Source organism: Poecile atricapillus, chromosome W, assembly GCF_030490865.1.
Source record: "Poecile atricapillus isolate bPoeAtr1 chromosome W, bPoeAtr1.hap1, whole genome shotgun sequence".
NCBI classification, from domain to species: Eukaryota; Metazoa; Chordata; class Aves; order Passeriformes; family Paridae; genus Poecile; species Poecile atricapillus.
The window spans coordinates 52,409,194-52,428,586 of NC_081288.1; the positions used below are offsets into that span (position 1 = coordinate 52,409,194).

General features: G+C 40.4%; 1 protein-coding gene across 2 annotated transcripts in view; it reads left to right on the plus strand.

Moving 5' to 3' along the window:
- LOC131592161 (suppressor of tumorigenicity 7 protein homolog) overlaps window positions 1-19,393 on the plus strand; it is a 139,673-nt gene that overhangs the window by 84,272 nt on the left and 36,008 nt on the right. For both annotated transcript variants that reach the window (XM_058863477.1, XM_058863476.1), the window contains exons 5-8: window positions 566-681; window positions 1,839-1,914; window positions 3,689-3,843; window positions 6,890-6,987. In XM_058863477.1, the coding sequence (XP_058719460.1) occupies window positions 566-681; window positions 1,839-1,914; window positions 3,689-3,843; window positions 6,890-6,987 (445 nt within the window). The remainder of the gene's footprint in view (window positions 1-565; window positions 682-1,838; window positions 1,915-3,688; window positions 3,844-6,889; window positions 6,988-19,393) is intronic.

A 19,393-nucleotide genomic window follows, 5' to 3' on the forward strand; every position in this document is an offset into this window, starting at 1 on the left:
GCATAGTACTGGCTTAAGGAGCTTAACTGCTTTTCCTTTAATCTAACTTAAGAGATGAAAAAACAAAATCAACTGTGGATACATGCACTCATGTCAGGTTTTTCTGTAATTCATAAAATGTTTCTGAATTAAAAAGGAATTTAAATTCATGCTGATGCATTTTCTTTTTTGTCTAATATTTGTTATTTCTCCAATTTTTGGCAACCTTATTAAAAAAAGATGGAGTAACCTAAGTGTGTTGTACCTGGTGTTAATGCAGCAATTCTGTTCAAATCCATTATAGCAAAAAAACCTAATGAATTCCATATAGGTTTCATGGAGTCCTAATATTTGAATGTATGTGTTACCAAGTTCCTTTGTGTACTTTCCCACATCCTTACTTCCTTAGGCTCAGCTACTGTTGCTCCATCACAGTACTGTGAAATGCAGTGTATATGGGGTGGAAGGTTGGCCAGGTGTACTTACTTGGCTATGCCCATCTCAAAGGTCTAGAATTATTTTCTGGATTTGTTTTGCCAAGTGTTACCTCATTAACCAAAATGTCTCCTTGTTGGCACGTTTGCAGGTATACATGGGTGACAGGAAGGGAGCCTTTGACTTACTACGATATGAATCTTTCGGCACAGGACCATCAGACATTCTTTACGTGTGACACAGATCATTTACGGCCTGCAGATGCTAGTAAGAGACCTTGTGAACAAATGCTTTTGCTAATAGATTAACAACTGATTTAATCTGATGCAAGGAAAATGCAGTGAGACATCAGTTCTTTTGCGTAGATAAGAAAAGGCAAAAGTTTGATCATGCTGGGGAACCACTGTTGTTGAATTTATAGAATTCTAGGTCTGAACAAGTGTCTATATATGTAAACAATCTAATTTATGTTGCTGTGTTGTTTTGCTGTACTGCTGGAGTCATTCAAAATACCATTTAAAAGTGCAAAGGCTTGTTCCTTTTCTCCTCTATCTTGCGGTGGCTTCAGACATGTATACCTTAATCTGCCTCCAGTTGCAGTGTAGTAGGTTGAGTTACATTATTCAGGTTCCATTTAGCTTACACTGACAGAAGAGAGAGAGCTGATACAAAGTTTGAGACCTGTGTTTCATTCCCTGATGTAGTTAGGTCTGTAAAAAATGGGAACAGCACATTTACAACTGAATTTGTATAAGCAGCTTTAGTTGTGTTAAGCCTGTACTGGGAAGTCCACACACAGACTTTGATTCTACTAAAAATGTGCAACAATTATTTCAGTCGTTAGAATTTGCCTCTGAAGAGATAAATCTTTGTCTCTTAGGAAGGGAGAGATAGTAATAGTTGGGTGCTCCATTCTGAAGGCATAGTAAGGTAGGAGAGCATATTGTGGTTTTTTGACGCTTGATAAACATTAATCCTATTTTCTGAATGCAGTGGTGTAATTATGAGGTGGTAATATTAGCCTGGAAGTTGTTTCCATTTAGCATTCACATAAAGCAGTAGCACAATAAGGAGCTAGAATAAGAATCCCAACTATCCCTTTATTGTTTTGTTCCCTGTGGAATCTACTACACCAAGACGAAGTAGCTGCTTGTCACCTCTATACTTGGCAGTGCAGACAGCCTGATCTCTCAGCCAGACTTTCTCTGGAAAGAAGTTTAATTAAATGGAAGAATAAGAAACACTGAGTGTTTGGGACCAAAGCTCCTGTTTGTTATGTATCTTTTTGAATGATCACTGAGCTGTATGAAATACTCTATAGTGAGTTAGGCTGAGATCAATAAATTCTGTTGTTACAGTGCAGTAGATTCTCCTTGTTAATCCTGTAATAACTGATATTCTCTTCTCCTTTGTTTATTGAATAGTAATGCAAAAAGCCTGGAGAGAGAGAAACCCTCAAGCCCGAATTTCTGCAGCACATGAAGCTTTGGAATTAAATGAGTGAGTGACAATAACATTAACATTTATTTCCTGTCTTTTAAAAATCCATTTGATGATATTTTAAGGCCGGGGGTTTACTATAGTAATTTTTAGCCACAATTACAGGCCTATAAAAGGAAGACCTACAACAGAAAGAAAACAGCACAGCTGCATGTTGTGCTAGCTATCCAGAAGATCCTTACAGTAGTGATGACAATGGGAGTCTTCCCATTGATGTCAGCAAGCTTTGGAACAGCATAGAAAAATGGTACTTAAGTTACCTCCTGATGAACATATGAAATATGCATTTACAAGATGGAGAGTTCCCTTTTGGATTTCTCAGTTGTCAAGAACAGAAGCAGGAAAGAAGAGACTCATAAACACATTCTGAAATACTTATTTCATAGTATGAGAGAATATGATGTAATTTGCTGTGACTTTTGGTTCTTGAGTCTGTTATTTTTTCAATGAGAAGTGTATTTTGAGATCCCACAATAAACTCAGTGCTGTGATGATTTACTGGTATGGCAAACTGTATAAATGTTGCTAACATGCATAAAGGGAATCCCTTAGGTTGCTGAACTGAGATTTCTACCTTCTAAAATTCCATAAACTGGTGCTTTACAGATTGTCCTTCATGTGTTTCATCAGAAGAAGAAAAAGAATTGTTTTTTCTTGTTAATGATTTAACATGCAGCATGAAAGGGGAAAGTGAGCTATAAGTCTGTCCTTCTCACATTTCACAGAATTACAGAATGGTTGAGATTAGCAGGGATCTCTGGAGGTCAGTATCTAACCCCACCCTTCAGACAGGGCCACCTACAGTGCATTGCAAAGGACCATGTCCAGCAGGCTTGACAACTTCCTTGTACCAGTGCTCAGTCACCTTTACAATAAAAAAAGTTGTTTCTGATGTTCAGGGGAAACCTCCTGTGTCTCATTTTGTGCCCATTGCCTCTGGTCCTGTCACTGGAAGCCACTAAAAAGAGCCTGGCACTTTCCTCTTTTCCCCCTCACTGCAGGTATTTGCAAACTTTGACAAATTCCCCCCAGGCCTTTTCTTCTCCAGACTGAAAAGTCCCAGCTCTCTGAGCCTTTTCTCATATGTGAGATGCCGCTAATCATCTTCATGGCCCTTCATTGAACTCTCTGCAGTACATCCATGTCCCCCTTGTACTGGGGAGCCCAGAAGTGGACATAGCACACCCACATGTGGCGTCATCATGGCTGACTAGAGAGATGATCCTTCCTCTCTAGAGAAAGGATCAACTCCCCCAACTAGAGTGGAAACACTCTAGTACAGCTCTGCTGCAAGAGCACATTGCTGTTTTGGTTTTTGCTTGGTCTGGGGTGGGTTTTCTTTGCTATTATTATTGTTGTTTTATTTTTACAACTAAATTTATAATCCATTATATTTATATAGCAGGTGATACAGTTCTATTGATTCTTTCTATATCATTACACTAAGGGATATGGTTTATATTAAAACACTAGTGCATAAAACTAGTCTTGATTTCCAGAAGGAGTTTTAGAGATACAGGCTTAGTGAGACAGTGCTTTCCTTTCTGGGACAGTTGTAGATGTACAGTGTACTCAAGGGCTGAGTGAGACAATATCTAAAAATGAGTTATGGTGTTGTTGACAGAATATTTATTCATCAGAATAGTTCATCAGAAAGGTACATGGACAAAATTTCCTTACCTCTGTATTTAGAACATCCTTGCCAGTCTGCAAGTCTTCATATAGTTTTTACTCATGTACCTTTCTCATGGTATTTCCTCTGATATATTTACAGGTGTGCTACTGCTTATATTCTCTTAGCTGAAGAGGAAGCAACAACAATTGTAGAGGCAGAGAAACTGTTCAAGCAGGCTCTGAAAGCTGGAGAGGGCTGTTACAGGCGCAGTCAGCAGCTACAGCACCATGGTGCCCAATATGAAGCCCAACACAGTAAGTTTTACAGGAGGGAGAGATCTTCCAAAGAGTTCTTTGGATTTGGGATTTTGGGATTTTTTTTTTTGTTTTCCCCCTAAGAACTATACACTCAGTGTTTGACATTGGCTGGAATGTGGCCCTAGAGCCAGACTATTCTGTTTTAGTCTTTTTTCTTGATTCTGTTGCTGAGCTGTCAATTTTCAGGTTACGGATGTGCCTCTATTTTGTTATGGCAGAAGATAATTCAGCTTGTACTTAAAAGAAAAGAAAAGGTGTCAGAGCCAAAGAAATATGACATTCAGAAAAAGCTGAGCACCCTTTAAAGAAATTGCCTTTACCCATTTTGCAAACCTGGGCTCATATTGTGAAAAGGCAGTATAGAATGGTGAAAACAGGGGTGAAGTGATGCTTTGCCAGAGCTTTTTTCCATCAGCTCTGGGGGTAAATGCTTACACCGTGTTGTTCTGTGTAAAAGTTAATGAGACCCATTAGCCAGTGGGACATTTGAAGTTAGTTGCATTTATTAAGAAAGGTCACAGAAACATTAAATTTAATAACTGGAATAATAATGTGCTTTAATTGAAAGTCTAGATTTTTGTTACTTTCTTAAAAGTCTTGAATAAGCAGATTTAGCTGCTGTGCTATTTATTAGATACTTCTTAAATCTAAGAAAATACATTCACTGACAGTAAACGACCAAAAGATAATAAAGCAAACAGTCAAGGTTATTTCTAGACTCCAATGGATACCTTAGGCAAAAATAACTCAAATTAATTACATAAATACAAGCACTAGGATACTTTTGGGCATCTTCAGGTTTCTGAGGACCTGATTTCACAGGCTCTGGCTATCTTACATAATTTGAAGATTACTGATAAAAACTGTACATAGTAAAATTGTCTGGTTTTAAAAGTGTATGTAAGTCTATACCTGAAAGCCCAAGGTTTCCTAAAGCTTGGGGGTAGTATTTTAAACATTTGTTGGTTGTAAGATCACATTTAGGCTGATTTGTTCATTTTTGGTGAAAGTAAAAATGTAGAGCAGCTGAGCCCTTGAAGCAATTTTTGGGCTCTATAAGCTGAGCAGGTTTATGGTTGCATGTGAAACCTTAATTTGTGCACTCAATCCATCCTGAGTGCAGCAATTCTATGAAAAGTACACAATAAGTAGTTATTGAGCAATGTCACAGTGTTTTTGTCCAAGGTAACCTGGGAAAGTTTGTGCAGGCAGACACAAGTATGGTATTTCTGTAACCCATGTGTACTAGGTGGCTGCTGTCATCATCAGATTCGACACCCTGAACCTTCAGTACTGCAGCAGAGGAAGTAACCCATTGAATCACAAAACTAAGTGCATTGTCACAGAGCAGGGAGGCTGAAAAGTGACTGCCAGCTCTGACTGTGTCTTCAGGAGGGGCTAGATCATCCCACTGTTCTGTACCAATTGGTCTGCCCTTGAAAATGTCAGTGTGCACCCCCAGAAATTAGAGAATCTCCAGCATCAGATGTTGCCTTGGACACAGGGGCTTCTCGTAGAATATTTACAATTGTATGCTGGATTTTGGCATGGTTTATGAAGGTGGAGAGGAGGGACTGTGGAGGAGAGACATGTGCTGCAGTTCCATGGTTCTGAGAAGTCTTGCATTCCATTTCTGGTCTTCAGAGTTAATTCTGGGATGAAAAGTGGGCATTTCATCTTTTAAAGGTGAAATACACTGTAATGTCTTGAACAACAACATATTGTTCTATGTTTCTGTTTATTCATATATTTCACCTCCTTCATAAAATATTTTGTTAGACCATAAACAGTAAATAATGACTTTTAAGAATAAATAATGACTTTGAGTACCCAACTTGCCATCTTTCAAATGGTGATAGATTATAGGAAGCAAGGGCAATTTTATTTTTAAGGTTGCTCATGTTAGGCATCCCACATCATTAGCAACTTCAGAGAATTTTGGCCCAAAAAATTATCTTGATATCATAGTAAATAGATGCCTTTTGACCATTCCTGTTTAAAATCCTGAAAAGAAGCTTAAACTGAAATGTATACCTCATAGCACACTACATAAACATGTCAAAACAGATGTAACTAATAAAATTGTGTATTGAAGATATAAGAATCAATAAAGAGATAAGGAATTAGGTAATATAGAATACAGCTAAAGAAATTCTTCTCTCCTTATTTATTTTTTCCTCTAAATTAAGTCCTTTCGAGCTGCTGCTTAATCTATTTAAAAATTTTAATCACAGCTTAAAAACGATTTGTAGGTATTTGGAATGTTTTCAGCACACATGTTGTTCTTATTATGAAAGGCTTGAAAATACTAGGAATAGGCTAAAATCGTTACAAACCACATGCTATATACACAGAGATAATTTGTAGCAGGTGTCTTACATTTTCATGATTCAGTAATTTTATAGATGATTATCTGTCTATTCATTTCCCGTTGGTCAAGAAGTATTTTAAGAGCTCGCATTCGAAGCAAATGAGAAGTGAAAGGAGTAGGAATTCTCCAAGAGAATAATTATAACTGTTGTTTAGTTTCTGTCATCTTTGCTGTTGAGGAATCTTCTGGCACACAGGACTATCATATCTGAAATATGTTAATTTGCCATCTGTAATTAGTGGTGTGAGGAATTTGAAGATGATAATTGGGTAATGGGTAAAGGCTGTAAACAAAAAGTTCAGAGAATACTTTTCTTCTAATCATTAAGAAGAAGATTGTTAGGAGGATGAAGATTTGCTTTAATACTTCTTGTTAATAAACATGTACATAACTGTACCTTCAGATCTGCTTATATTTCACTAGTGCAAGGTCAACCTAAGAGTACCTATTTATACCACTGTATATCTGAATTATTTCCACTGATTTTAGTGCTATTATGGTACATCTACATCTTCAGAATTTGGTAATGTTTTATTAAAATTCTTGTGAAGGCATTGATGGTAGTAAGAAAAAGATTGAAAGTAAACTGTGTTTCCTTCTGTGTTGGAATACTAAATGAACCTTTGTTTTATCTTTTTTGTCTTAATGCTGTTTCTTTTTCCTCTTGCACAGGAAGGGACACCAATGTGTTAGTATATATTAAAAGAAGGCTGGCAATGTGTGCAAGGAAGCTGGGAAGGACCAGGGAAGCAGTGAAAATGATGAGAGATGTGAGTTTGGATTTCTTTTGCACATGTGATTTACATAATAGTAGTATAGAAATGATACATTTTATATTAGTTAGCAAGAATTAACAAGCAAGCATTCCTGCTTCATTTAGCACTGCTGATAGTTCTTTTGTATGTGTAATGTTCATAAAGACTAACTTAAGTGATCATTTAATTATAAGGTTATGAAAGCAACATCAGATACCAGATGGATGGTTACCCATGCAGACTGAATTTCCCATCCTGGTACATGTGCAATGAAGTGCGGTCTTTAATTGTTTGATCACTAAGTTAGTAATATTTTTTTTTCTGAGCCATGTGGTGAATGCTGCTGACTTCATAAGCGGGTCTTAAGTATTCTGTTTTCTCCTTCAAAGCTGCAGTTTGGCTCTGTTTGTGTCACACTATTCAGCTCTGAGGACAGTGTTATTTATTAATGCAAAACCTATCACTGAAAAGTCAAGCCCCAAGTAATGAATCTGTAATTAGCTGAACCCCCTCTGAGATGGGGGCTGACTATTCTGTCTCTGTAGGCAGGGGAGCTACCAATTTCCAGTCAGAAAGCTGCAACACTACAGACTTGAAACACTGAACAGGAGCTATTTTGGAGATGGCAGAAGGGGCAGCAGTTCACATTAGGCAATGTACATGTTTGAAATATGTAAAATGCTCAAGTTTAGATGTAGCAGTGAATGCCAAGCATTTCTTTCAGTGATATTCCCAGGATGCAGATTAGGATCACAGTTCTTTGAGAAGATGACTTATATCACCAGAGGTAGCAAGCCTGTGACAGAAGGAGGAATGGAGCCCTGCAGCTCTGGGCAATGATGGTAAAACTGCCTCCCAGTTTCCTTTGTTTCTTACACTTCATATTCCAGCTCCCACAAAAAAAAAAACAAACAAACAAAACAGAAGAGATTAATCCAGCAAGATACATAGTTCTGTAAATTAGGATTCAGGTGTTAAATTTTAAATGGACAAAATGAAATCCCAGACCTGAATGAAGCACCTGTAACGTGTTCTTTAGGCAGCTCAGATGAATGGTCCAGGAACCTGCCTAGTGAAAAGAGAAATTCTTGTTACACGTCAGTGGGAATTTTTATGTAAAAAGGAAAGTGACTTTCTCTGGAGCTGAGGCACTTGCATCAGGGGCAATAGGGCAAGTGTGTTTGCCAGCTTGGAATCCATTACTCCTCCTCCTGCAGCTGGAGCACTCATGAGTAGTTTTTGAAAACACTGAGCAGAGTTCACCATGATAATGCAGGTTTTCATCCTAAATATCTACAGATGGCAAGTGGTGAGTAACTTTGTTTTCTGACTCTTGCTGGGACTCTTCAGGCACACAACTCTCAATCTCCAGAATCACTGGAAACCCAGACAGAGGTATTGAAAAAGAGCTTGTCAAAAAAACAGCCATTGTACAGCTAGGAGTGTGAGAAAGAGGGATGAGGAAGAAGGACCTGGTTTAGCAGTCTTCTGGTCAGCTGGGAGAATGTTGATTTCAAAAACATTGTTTTCAGTCCAGCCAGCTCCGCCTATTCTTTATGAATTTTGTTACACAAGCACTGTGGGATGAATACTGAAATGTTTTTGGGACAGACATTGGAATTCTAAGTTCTGGCATTAATACACAAGAAAGATAAAATTTTGAATTACCCATTCAAATATCACACATCATAATTATGGCAAATTCTGGAGCTTACTCTGGGCTGCTGAATGTGTTTTGTGATTTGTAGATAGGGCTATGGGGATTGGATACTCTGTGAAGCATTCTTCTGCTGATGTCAATATGTATGGATAGTTGTGTATGCAGAACACTTAGTTTAGGGACTTGGGTGGTCTGTCTAGTCCTAGATTTCTTCTGCAAAGTGAGAAACAGTTTTGATTAGTGAATGACTTATTGTTTCACTAGAGATAAAACTGTCTGAAATTAATAAGCAAAATAGAAAATTGTTGAAATTAAGTACAGTGTGGATCTCAAGAAGCAGCAATAACAGGGAGACCCAAAGTCATCAATTATTAGACACTTGAAGAACAGAAAACACTCAATGTTTTGAGTCTTGTGAAAACACAGGAATGCTTTGTTAAAATAAAAGGACTGGATGCAAGACGAAGAAGGTATAAAGATGGAATTTCATCTTAGAGAGTTTCAACTCAGATCAATGCATTCTGTGTTTTTCCACATACAGACACTGAGCCAAATCCTCAGAACTGAATTTAGATGCCTCTAGAGCTCTTCATTTTAAGCAAGCAGAGGTGAGAATTATCAAGTCTCTAGATGTAATATTAAAGCAGTAGTAACTCTAGGTCACAGCTCCAGTACACTGGGAGCAAGATTAGGGTCAAGTCAGCTTTGCAGATGCTTCTCTTAGACTGGCTTGGAGCTACTTATTTCTGATGAAGGCATATTCTCCATATCTTCATAGAAGTCATAAATAGTACACTTACAGAGAGGTTTGAAGAACATGAATCTGTCATTGAAGGTTTCTTTGTGATTGATGAGGAAGGAGATGAATTTATTCATCCTAAAAAGAATACGAAGAATATGTTGGCTAGGGACTGCTGAATCTAACATTAGGGAACAGAGGGCGGAGGTCCTGTTTGTGTTTGAAAGATTGAAAACAGGTTTCTCAAGACATGGAACATGATGGAAATGAAGTGTTAAGAGGTTCATGACACCATCTGGGAAATATGATTGGGATGTAGTGAGTCTTTGCCACTTCGAAAAAATAAAATATTTTGAGAGTGTTTAATTTATCGCATATATGAGGCCATCTTGAGGACATTACTGACGGATTAGATTGTCTTGCTTGAATTTGTGTAAGAAAAGACTGAGATTCTACTTAAAGCACATTAATGGAAGGAAGTTGAGCTGCTGGTGATGAGAGTTAAATAAATAAGACTCTTAAATAAGAGTTTGATTTTATGGTTATATACACTGCTGATAGGAAAATCATATTTCTTAATATTATATTGAAGGTATTTAAAACCTGGGGCTTTTTTTAAAACTGATTCTAAAAACTGTTTAAAATCAAGGGTGCTTTAATTTTAAAAAACTAGGTGGGAATTTCTGTTGCTTTTATGATTGATTTTGAGATGGTATTTTTTTCTGGCTTTGCTGCTTGGATGTAATTCTTTCAGTTGAGTTGAATTAATGAGAATTACAAACCTGTTGTTTCCATGGAGGCATGTGATGGAGTCATACATAGGTGTTGCTTTTGCTTGTATTTCTGATGATAATTATTTACTATATTTTGCTATAGAAACCAGCAGCTGTCACTATTTGTATATACTGAGTTAACTTGTGATCTCATTTTGATTAGTGTATTGTTGGAATAACTCCAATGTAGTCAACAGAATTATTCCAGTTTTATTATTGTTTATACAGAGCATGATATGGTCTGTGAGGGAACTAGATTGCTTTTACTGCCCCCGAGGAGAAAGGCTACAGTGTTGGTTGTTTTATTTGTTGTGCTGATTATGTTAGGAGGATTTTAGGTAGTTTGTTCTAAATGATGTTAGAGAATTTAGTATGCGCAGAGGCGAAAGGCCATAATGGTGGCTGTGAGTAATCTTTAGTATCCCTTCATGTTGAATCTTCTTCTTGGACAATGTTGCAAGCCAGTAGTGGTGATGAGCAAGGGTAGCCTTTTGTGCCACCTGCTTTCCATCTGCTCTTTTCAGATTCCCTCACCATTACAGTGGAAGAAAACTGGAATGTGCTAGATTTGCATTTTGTGTTTTTCATTGATTGAAAACAGAGAGGATGTGGAGGGTATCACAAAGGCACTTCCCTCTCTGCTTTGTGGGCAACTGAATCAGTGACTGCACCACTGAATTCAGGAGCAGGCCAATACAGTCATTTTTTCTTAACTGGGTCTACTGGAATATCCAGATGAAAAAGTACCATGAAAGAAAATGAATTGTCAAATTAATTGGAGCTTCTTGGGATTGTTATGGACAACATTTGGTGGAACAAGCTTTAATTGAAGGGAGATGTGTGTTTGTAGAAGAGAAGGGTGGCAGGCAAAAGGTATGCTAGTAGTCAAAGCAAGTGGAAGTTCATAATTGCTTCCTCCTTCAGGAAGATGAAAGAAACTAATTCTAGAGTGTATTTATCTCCTGCCCCATGGGCATGCATTCTCTTTAAGATTGCTTTGTGTTCTTATTAAGTATATATTTCTGAGACACAGTGGAATTGCAGCTTGCTCTGTGCTCAGCAACTTTGTTCAGAATTGAGTGAGGTCTATGGAGAGAAGACGGTCTCCAGGTCTTCCTTAAGTCTGGAGAAGGATAGAAAGAAAAACAGTTATACAGGGTCAGAAAAGCGTATTTTATTTCTAGTATTAGTCATATCAGCTGAGAAATTATTCTCTAGATCACAATAAAGGATCTAGAAGTCTGCTTCTACATCTTTAGCTCTGAGAACCTTGCTAAGGATATTTCAGTTGAATGGGCTTGTGTGTTCATCTTGGTGCTCACCTGCAGTTATTATATGCATATTTTATGCCACAGAAGACACCTAAGCAGCTAGTATTGTCAAGAGTGCTGCGTGATTATCCATTGACTGCATGAAAAGTTCTGTAAACAGTTGGACTGCCCTAATCATCTGAAATAGTTTAAGAGGTTATGTCACTTGTTTGAAAGGGTACTCAACCACACTAAATCAATTTTAATGATATGGGTAGGTTGGGTTTTTATCTCCTTCTGATCAGTTGTATTAGAGATTTTTGCTGGTGTGATAGTTCTGCAAACCTAGCATAATTTTTTGGCAACTTCTTTTGCTGAGCTTTGAATGAGGATTTCTATTCAATATTCTATTGAATTCTATATTCTTGTGTGCATTGCTGATTGCTTCTTGAATAAGACAAATACATAGCCAGAACAGTGTTCTGCACCTCAAATTATCAAGTTGTGTGAACAAAGAGAGTACTTATTCCTAATAAAGATGTTATGATCCCTAGCAACTTAACAACACAATTTCTGCAGCTACTTGCATCGTCAGCTGCTGTCTGTCTCTCCCAAATGCTTCTGTGCTTGAGGCAAGGATTAGTGAGTCAGACTCTTTGGCTTGTGTTACACAGGTCAGGTTAGGCAGGCTGCTCTGTCTTGAGTGGGATTCTAGTTTTATTAATATCTGTAGCAGTTGTTAAAAGTACCATTAGTTAAAATTTGAAGGGAAAGTACTTAGTTCAATGAGATGAAATGTTATCTCATAGATTTTACTCTTCTTTACTACTACTGTACTTGTACATAAATTTTGCTACTCTTGTGAATGGTGACATTTGCCAGTCTTCACCACAGAGTGATATTTGATATCTTCAGTTAATCCTTTTTCTGATACACAAGCACTGCAATAATGGCAAGTGATAAATGCTAATTTTAACATTTTCATATATCTGTATATTCAAATACAGTTTGTTTGGTCACAGATTCACATGGTGTGGCAAGTGGGTAGAGCAGGTTGGAATATCCCTCATTTCAGTGGGTCTTAAAATGGAGACTTCCGTGATTGCCCTAGTGATGTTTATCCCTTCCTTTATCTTCATATGACTCAGACCACTCACTTTTAGTCATGATTGTGATTCTGCCCAGAATTCTCAAAAGATAGAAATTTGGTGACTGCTACCTAAACTGACAATAATGTTTCTCATATAAATTACAGGCTTCCAGCATTGTCATTCTATTAAGATAGAATGTAGTCACATAGTCTTGGTGGGAGCCCTGGTAACTGGATTCCTTTTTGTCCACCATCTTACATCACTCCATATTCAGAGACTTGTTGTCCTGGTTTAGGGAAAATTTGGGAGGAAACCTCCAAATGGGGTCCCTCTAGAAAGCAGATTCAAGTGGCCCCTCCCCCAGCTGGTTCAGGAAAAGATTTCCTTGGAGAAAAGTGGAAAAATTTTTGTGTTTAAAAAAAAAAAGAAGAGCTCCAAGAGCTGTGATGTTCTTGCATCACATGAATCCCACTCACCATGAGAAAGTGGTGGAATGAGTTGTACCTTTAGGACCAGGAATTAGACTAATTTTTAAGCATCTGACATTGGTAAGAGGGCCTTTTTGTGTGCTAACTTTAGTCTACTGACAGTGTTTCTGCCCTTCTATTCTTGCCAGGTGAGCTGGCCAGGAGAACAACTTAAGAATTAGTGTATCTAATTAGATATCAGAAGGTCAATATGGAGTGACGTGTTGCAAATGCCTCAAGCCCAGGGTGAGCTTCAGTCAGATCTTAGACATCTGAAAGGTCACCTGCAGAGACAATGAAGCCCACAGAAATTGAGGCTTCTGTTTTTCTACTCAGAAATGGCTTGAAGTTTTATCTTTTCTGCCTTGTTCAGTTAACAGATTACATATACCAGAAAGCAGTTTATGCAAAGCATAAAATGAAAATGCCAATGCTATCCATACTGTGTGCTTGGTCCTTCAGTTTTGGTGGACACTTGCACCTGAAAGATGGTAGCCTCGGTCATTCTTTTTTTAGGAGACAGTTTTCCATTTCAGATACCCACTGCAGGAACATATGCATTAAGGTTGTAACAGTTTAACTGTTTTCATTGAATTTCCCTTGTTCTCTTGTTGTTTCTTTATTTTGAGATAAATTCACACTTCCTTTTTCTGAATGCATTCAGTTGAATACATTGGTCGGGCAAATGTTCCTGTTTGTTTGTGGAGAAGATAGGAGTACAAGCAGCAATGAACGATTGCATGCCCTGCCCATAAAATCTGTGACCATGCATACAACCCTAGTGCAAATGGAGAATAAATGTATCAACAGCAGGTTATATATACCATTATTCATTTGTCCACTTATCCACCTTTCCCTTGAGTCCTGGGGTCTAATTGTAGGCATAAGCTGCAGGTTATAGTGGGTTTCTACATAAATAATGTTTCTTGGTTAATTGATTCATGATGTTAAAGTTGTCACAGGGAGAATAATGGATGCAGACATTAAAGCTACATTTCTTGAAAATGTTTAAAAAATTAGAACTAAATGAAAATGCCAATAACTGAATTACTGTCAGTTAGGGAATCTTCTTCAATAAAAGTCCTTTGGGAGATAAAACTTGTTCCACATCCAAGAAATCCGATGTGGAATTCTTTGTACCATAAGGCATTTTTTCTGATCATCATTTTTTTCATATCCATCACAAAATCAGTGAACCTACACCTTGTAATGTGAATTGAAGTGAATCTGGTAATGGGCTGCTTCTGGGACTAGTGTTCAGATATGTTTGGATTGTATCAGACTTCTAGAATTTTTCTGCAAACTTATATTCCCAAAATATTTTGCAGTATACCTAATGACTCTTTCAAAGAAAAGCAGCTCCACTTTCTACACCTGTACCTATTTGCCCCCAAACACACAGAGGAATTGGAACAGAATATGTCCTAACCCAGCTCCAGGTCTGACTTTGACTGCTAGAAAGTATTTTGACCAATATAAGCTCAAAGTAAAACCCTTGAGAACATAGATTTGGCGTGATATGTTCAACAGCCGTTAGAATATCCTCATGTCGTAAGGAGGGAATACATTTATAGCCATGTGGTGTCTGTTTTCACACAGTGTGAAAATTAGTTTAGCTCAGTGGAACACTTCTCTTTAATGCCAGCCAAGAAACAAACTAACTGGAATTTTACAGGGGCATTTTTACTCCTAAGTAGTGTATATGTGAAATGCCGTAGTGGCTCTGTGGCTCAGAAAATCTTGACTCCTGAATTTGATGGCTGTCTCTTGAGGTCTGAAGGTGTGGAGAAAGATGATAGCAGAGCCTTCATCTTGTCTTCAAGTGCAGTGCATGCCACTCAAATAGAATTATTTCTCAGGTTACAGTAAAGAAGTAAAAATAATTAAAAATTATAAGCCAAATGATTTGGCAAATACTGGTCTGTAACTTTACAGAAAGTAAATCCTTGGGTGCAAAGGGATGTCTGTATCTCTTGAACTGGAGTCCAGATTAGAGCTCAATGATGTACAGATCTGGGGAACTCAAGGGTGTGTTTTTCATCTTGTGTTCAGGAATAATGTGCCCATCTTTACGTCTCTGTGAGGAGTATGAGCCAGCTCCCCTTCCATCTGCTAGGGAGGGGAGCAAGCTCAGTCTGCTCCCCATTGCTCCTCAGCATGACTCAGTATGTGGCTTGCCCTGACCAGTCACCAGACCTGTGTGGCAGTTTTTTTCTTCCCCAGTGTTTGCTTTCCCTATGAGACCTGAAAGATGACCTGTCATAATATCCTTCCATCCAAGTGGCTTTACTTTCTGGTAAATTTATCAGTAAACAAATTTTTACTGTGGCTGGAAATTATTTGCAGTGAGTACTAGAAACTCTACATCCAGATATGACGGAGAAATGAGTTCATGTCTTCTTTTTCTTTTTTTTTAATAGCAAACATGCTGTCATTTATGCACAGTCAGTGTTCAAGTAGCTGAGTGGTCACTTAGAAGTGGGGTTTTTTTGAGGCTGGAGTATTAGTTGAGCTCAATATTACTGATTTGGACTTGTTAACACTTGACCTTTCCCAGATGAAACCTTTATTAACACTTTCCAGTTTGGAGACCTGGCAGTCCAGACAGTGACCTTTATTCCTCTGCTGTCTGAGACAGGCTTTATCACTTTGACAGAACCTAATTAAAATAGGAAAAAAAAATAATCACTGAGTGATGTCAGTGAGAGGTGGAGAACCAGAGTAAGAACTTTTATTGGCCAGAGTACATCTATAACTAGCTGCAGCTCTTCCCTTTTCTTCACTGATGGAGGGAATGTTATTTTGCCAGCCGTTATTCATTCTCAATGAGCAGGGATAATCTTTCTTAATCCTTTAGAGGGGTTTCTTTGCAAGATGTTCATTCTGAACTTTAAATCACATTTATGTAGAGCCAGATTCTGTCATGCTCTTTCCTGCCAAATAGTAGCTTCCTCTCTTAAAAATGCAATAGTGAGTAAGGACAAGAATGAAGAAAAGTAGACTTAGTGTTGGATCTTTAAGTAATGAATCCAGCTATGTGAATTTTCACCTGCACTTACGTCTCTTCACGAGCAACTTAAACTTTTTCTTTTATTCTCAAACCGTTCCACTTAACCTACATGAGCATCATGATCTCAAGATCTGTAGTCTTTTTTTTTTCTTTTTTTAATGGGGGAGAAAAGCTTGCAAACTATGCAGTTTTGTTTGTGCTCTTTTTCACAGGTTCAGCTCCTAACAATGAAACCAGGAGTTATGGTCATCCCCATGCCGTTAACATTAAAAGTTCAGTGGCCTCTTTCAGCTGCTCTCTCAGTGATCCTGATTCTCACCAGAAATTTATATAATCAATTAAACAAAACACTGCCATTCATGCCTTTCATCTTCTAATAATCCTGAAACTGCAGTGAAGTCAATGCTATTCCAGGCAGACAAATGTAGAGTCTTAAAGTCAGAGTAGTTCTTTCATTAGTTTATACCAGACCATTTCACAAGAAATAAATTCTTTGTGCGTTTCTTCTCTGTTTACCTGTTAAAGTCTCTTTCTTAACAGAGTGAAGAAGCTCCAGTGCATTACTTGTTTCTCATTTTTTTAAGTTCTTGGTGAATATCCATCCCTCTTGTTTCAGTCCTTTTTACTTTTATCTCATCTGAGAGATTAAGATTTGCTGGTTCTCATCAGTTTTGCCATTTACATCTTGAAAGGTAGGTTTATTAAGTATCAGAGTTTTCAGATCTGGCTTACTATTTTCAAATAGAGCAAGGCTGATGTTGAATCATACTTTTTATCATTTACTTGGCATGTTACAGTATTTCTGTTCTCATAAATCCTATCAGAGAGACTGCAAAGTTTAGTATTTCCCTGCAAGTTCCTGAGAAGCAGTGGTAATATCAGCTACCTCAGTTCTTCACTGTCAGGGATCTTTTTGTGCTGAATCTACATCACAAAAGCAGTTAAACAACCATGAAGGGGACACAAGGAAGTAAGGATCTTTTAACACTTCAGTTCTTTAGAGAATCACTCTGACAACAAAAAATATTGTTTCATCAATTCTGCTGTAAAAAACATTGATGCTTCTTATAAGCGTGACTTAAAAAAAAGAGATGCAATTGGAGTATCAGCTTGAGCCATTTGAGTCTATAAAGATATTGAAACTGAGGATATCTGAAACCAAAACCCTGGTATCTCTCAATGGCTTTGTTCATAAAGTAAAAGCATTTACAGGTGAAAAGATTAGATATTTGAATTCCATATTATATTCAGTTTGTCATGTAAACTGTATTCCTTAGTTACCGTGTTTGATTTGCATAAGCTTTACCTTCCCTATTGTTGCTCTCCTTTCTTTTTTCCCCTTCCCTTCCCTTCCCTTCCCTTCCCTTCCCTTCCCTTCCCTTCCCTTCCCTTCCCTTCCCTTCCCTTCCCTTCCCTTCCCTTCCCTTCCCTTCCCTTCCCTTCCCTTCCCTTCCCTTCCCTTCCCTTCCCTTCCCTTCCCTTCCCTTCCCTTCCCTTCCCTTCCCTTCCCGCACCTTCCCTTCCCGCACCTTCCCTTCCCTTCCCTCCTTCCCTTCCCTTCCCTTCCCTTCCCTTCCCTTCCCTTCCCTTCCCTTCCCTTCCCTTCCCTTCCCTTCCCTTCCCTTCCCTTCCCTTCCCTTCCCTTCCCTTCCCTTCCCTTCCCTTCCCTTCCTTCCCTTCCCTTCCTTCCCTTCCCTTCCCTTCCCTTCCCTTCCCTTCCCTTCCCTTCCCTTCCCTTCCTTCCCTTCCCTTCCCTTCCCTTCCCTTCCCTTCCCTTCCCTTCCCTTCCCTTCCCTTCCCTTCCCTTCCCTTCCCTTCCCTTCCCTTCCCTCCCTTCCCTTCCCGCACCTTCCCTTCCCTTCCCGCACCTTCCCTTCCCGCACCTTCCCTTCCCTTCCCTTCCCGCACCTTCCCTTCCCTTCCCTTCCCTTCCCGCACCTTCCCTTCCCACACCTTCCCTTCCCGCACCTTCCCTTCCCTTCCCTTCCCGCACCTTCCCTTCCCTTCCCTTCCCGCACCTTCCCTTCCCTTCCCTTCCCGCACCTTCCCTTCCCTTCCCGCACCTTCCCTTCCCTTCCCGCACCTTCCCTTCCCGCACCTTCCCTTCCCTTCCCGCACCTTCCCTTCCCTTCCCGCACCTTCCCTTCCCTTCCCTTCCCGCACCTTCCCTTCCCTTCCCGCACCTTCCCTTCCCTTCCCGCACCTTCCCTTCCCGCACCTTCCCTTCCCTTCCCTTCCCTTCCCGCACCTTCCCTTCCCTTCCCGCACCTTCCCTTCCCTTCCCTTCCCGCACCTTCCCTTCCCTTCCCGCACCTTCCCTTCCCTTCCCGCACCTTCCCTTCCCTTCCCGCACCTTCCCTTCCCGCACCTTCCCTTCCCGCACCTTCCCTTCCCTTCCCGCACCTTCCCTTCCCGCACCTTCCCTTCCTGCACCTTCCCGCACCTTCCCGCACCTTCCCTTCCCGCACCTTCCCTTCCCGCACCTTCCCTTCCCTTCCCGCACCTTCCCTTCCCTTCCCTTCCCTTCCCTTCCCTTCCCTTCCCTTCCCTTCCCTTCCCTTCCTTCCCTTCCCTTCCCTTCCCTTCCCTTCCCTTCCCTTCCCTTCCCTTCCCTTCCCTTCCCTTCCCTTCCCTTCCCTTCCTTCCCTTCCCTTCCCTTCCCTTCCCTTCCCTTCCCTTCCCTTCCCTTCCCTTCCCTTCCCTTCCCTTCCCTTCCTTCCCTTCCCTTCCCTTCCCGCACCTTCCCTTCCCGCACCTTCCCTTCCCGCACCTTCCCTTCCCTTCCCGCACCTTCCCTTCCCTTCCCGCACCTTCCCTTCCCGCACCTTCCCGCACCTTCCCGCACCTTCCCGCACCTTCCCGCACCTTCCCGCACCTTCCCGCACCTTCCCTTCCCGCACCTTCCCTTCCCGCACCTTCCCTTCCCGCACCTTCCCTTCCCTTCCCGCACCTTCCCTTCCCTTCCCTTCCCTTCCCTTCCCTTCCCTTCCCTTCCCTTCCCTTCCCTTCCCTTCCCTTCCCTTCCCTTCCCTTCCCGCACCTTCCCTTCCCTTCCCGCACCTTCCCTTCCCTTCCCGCACCTTCCCTTCCCTTCCCGCACCTTCCCTTCCCTTCCCTTCCCGCACCTTCCCGCACCTTCCCTTCCCTTCCCGCACCTTCCCTTCCCTTCCCGCACCTTCCCTTCCCTTCCCGCACCTTCCCTTCCCGCACCTTCCCTTCCCTTCCCGCACCTTCCCTTCCCGCACCTTCCCTTCCGCACCTTCCCTTCCCGCACCTTCCCTTCCCGCACCTTCCCTTCCCTTCCCTTCCCGCACCTTCCCTTCCCGCACCTTCCCTTCCCTTCCCTTCCCGCACCTTCCCTTCCCTTCCCTTCCCTTCCTTCCTTCCCTTCCCTTCCCTTCCCTTCCCTTCCTTCCCTTCCCTTCCCTTCA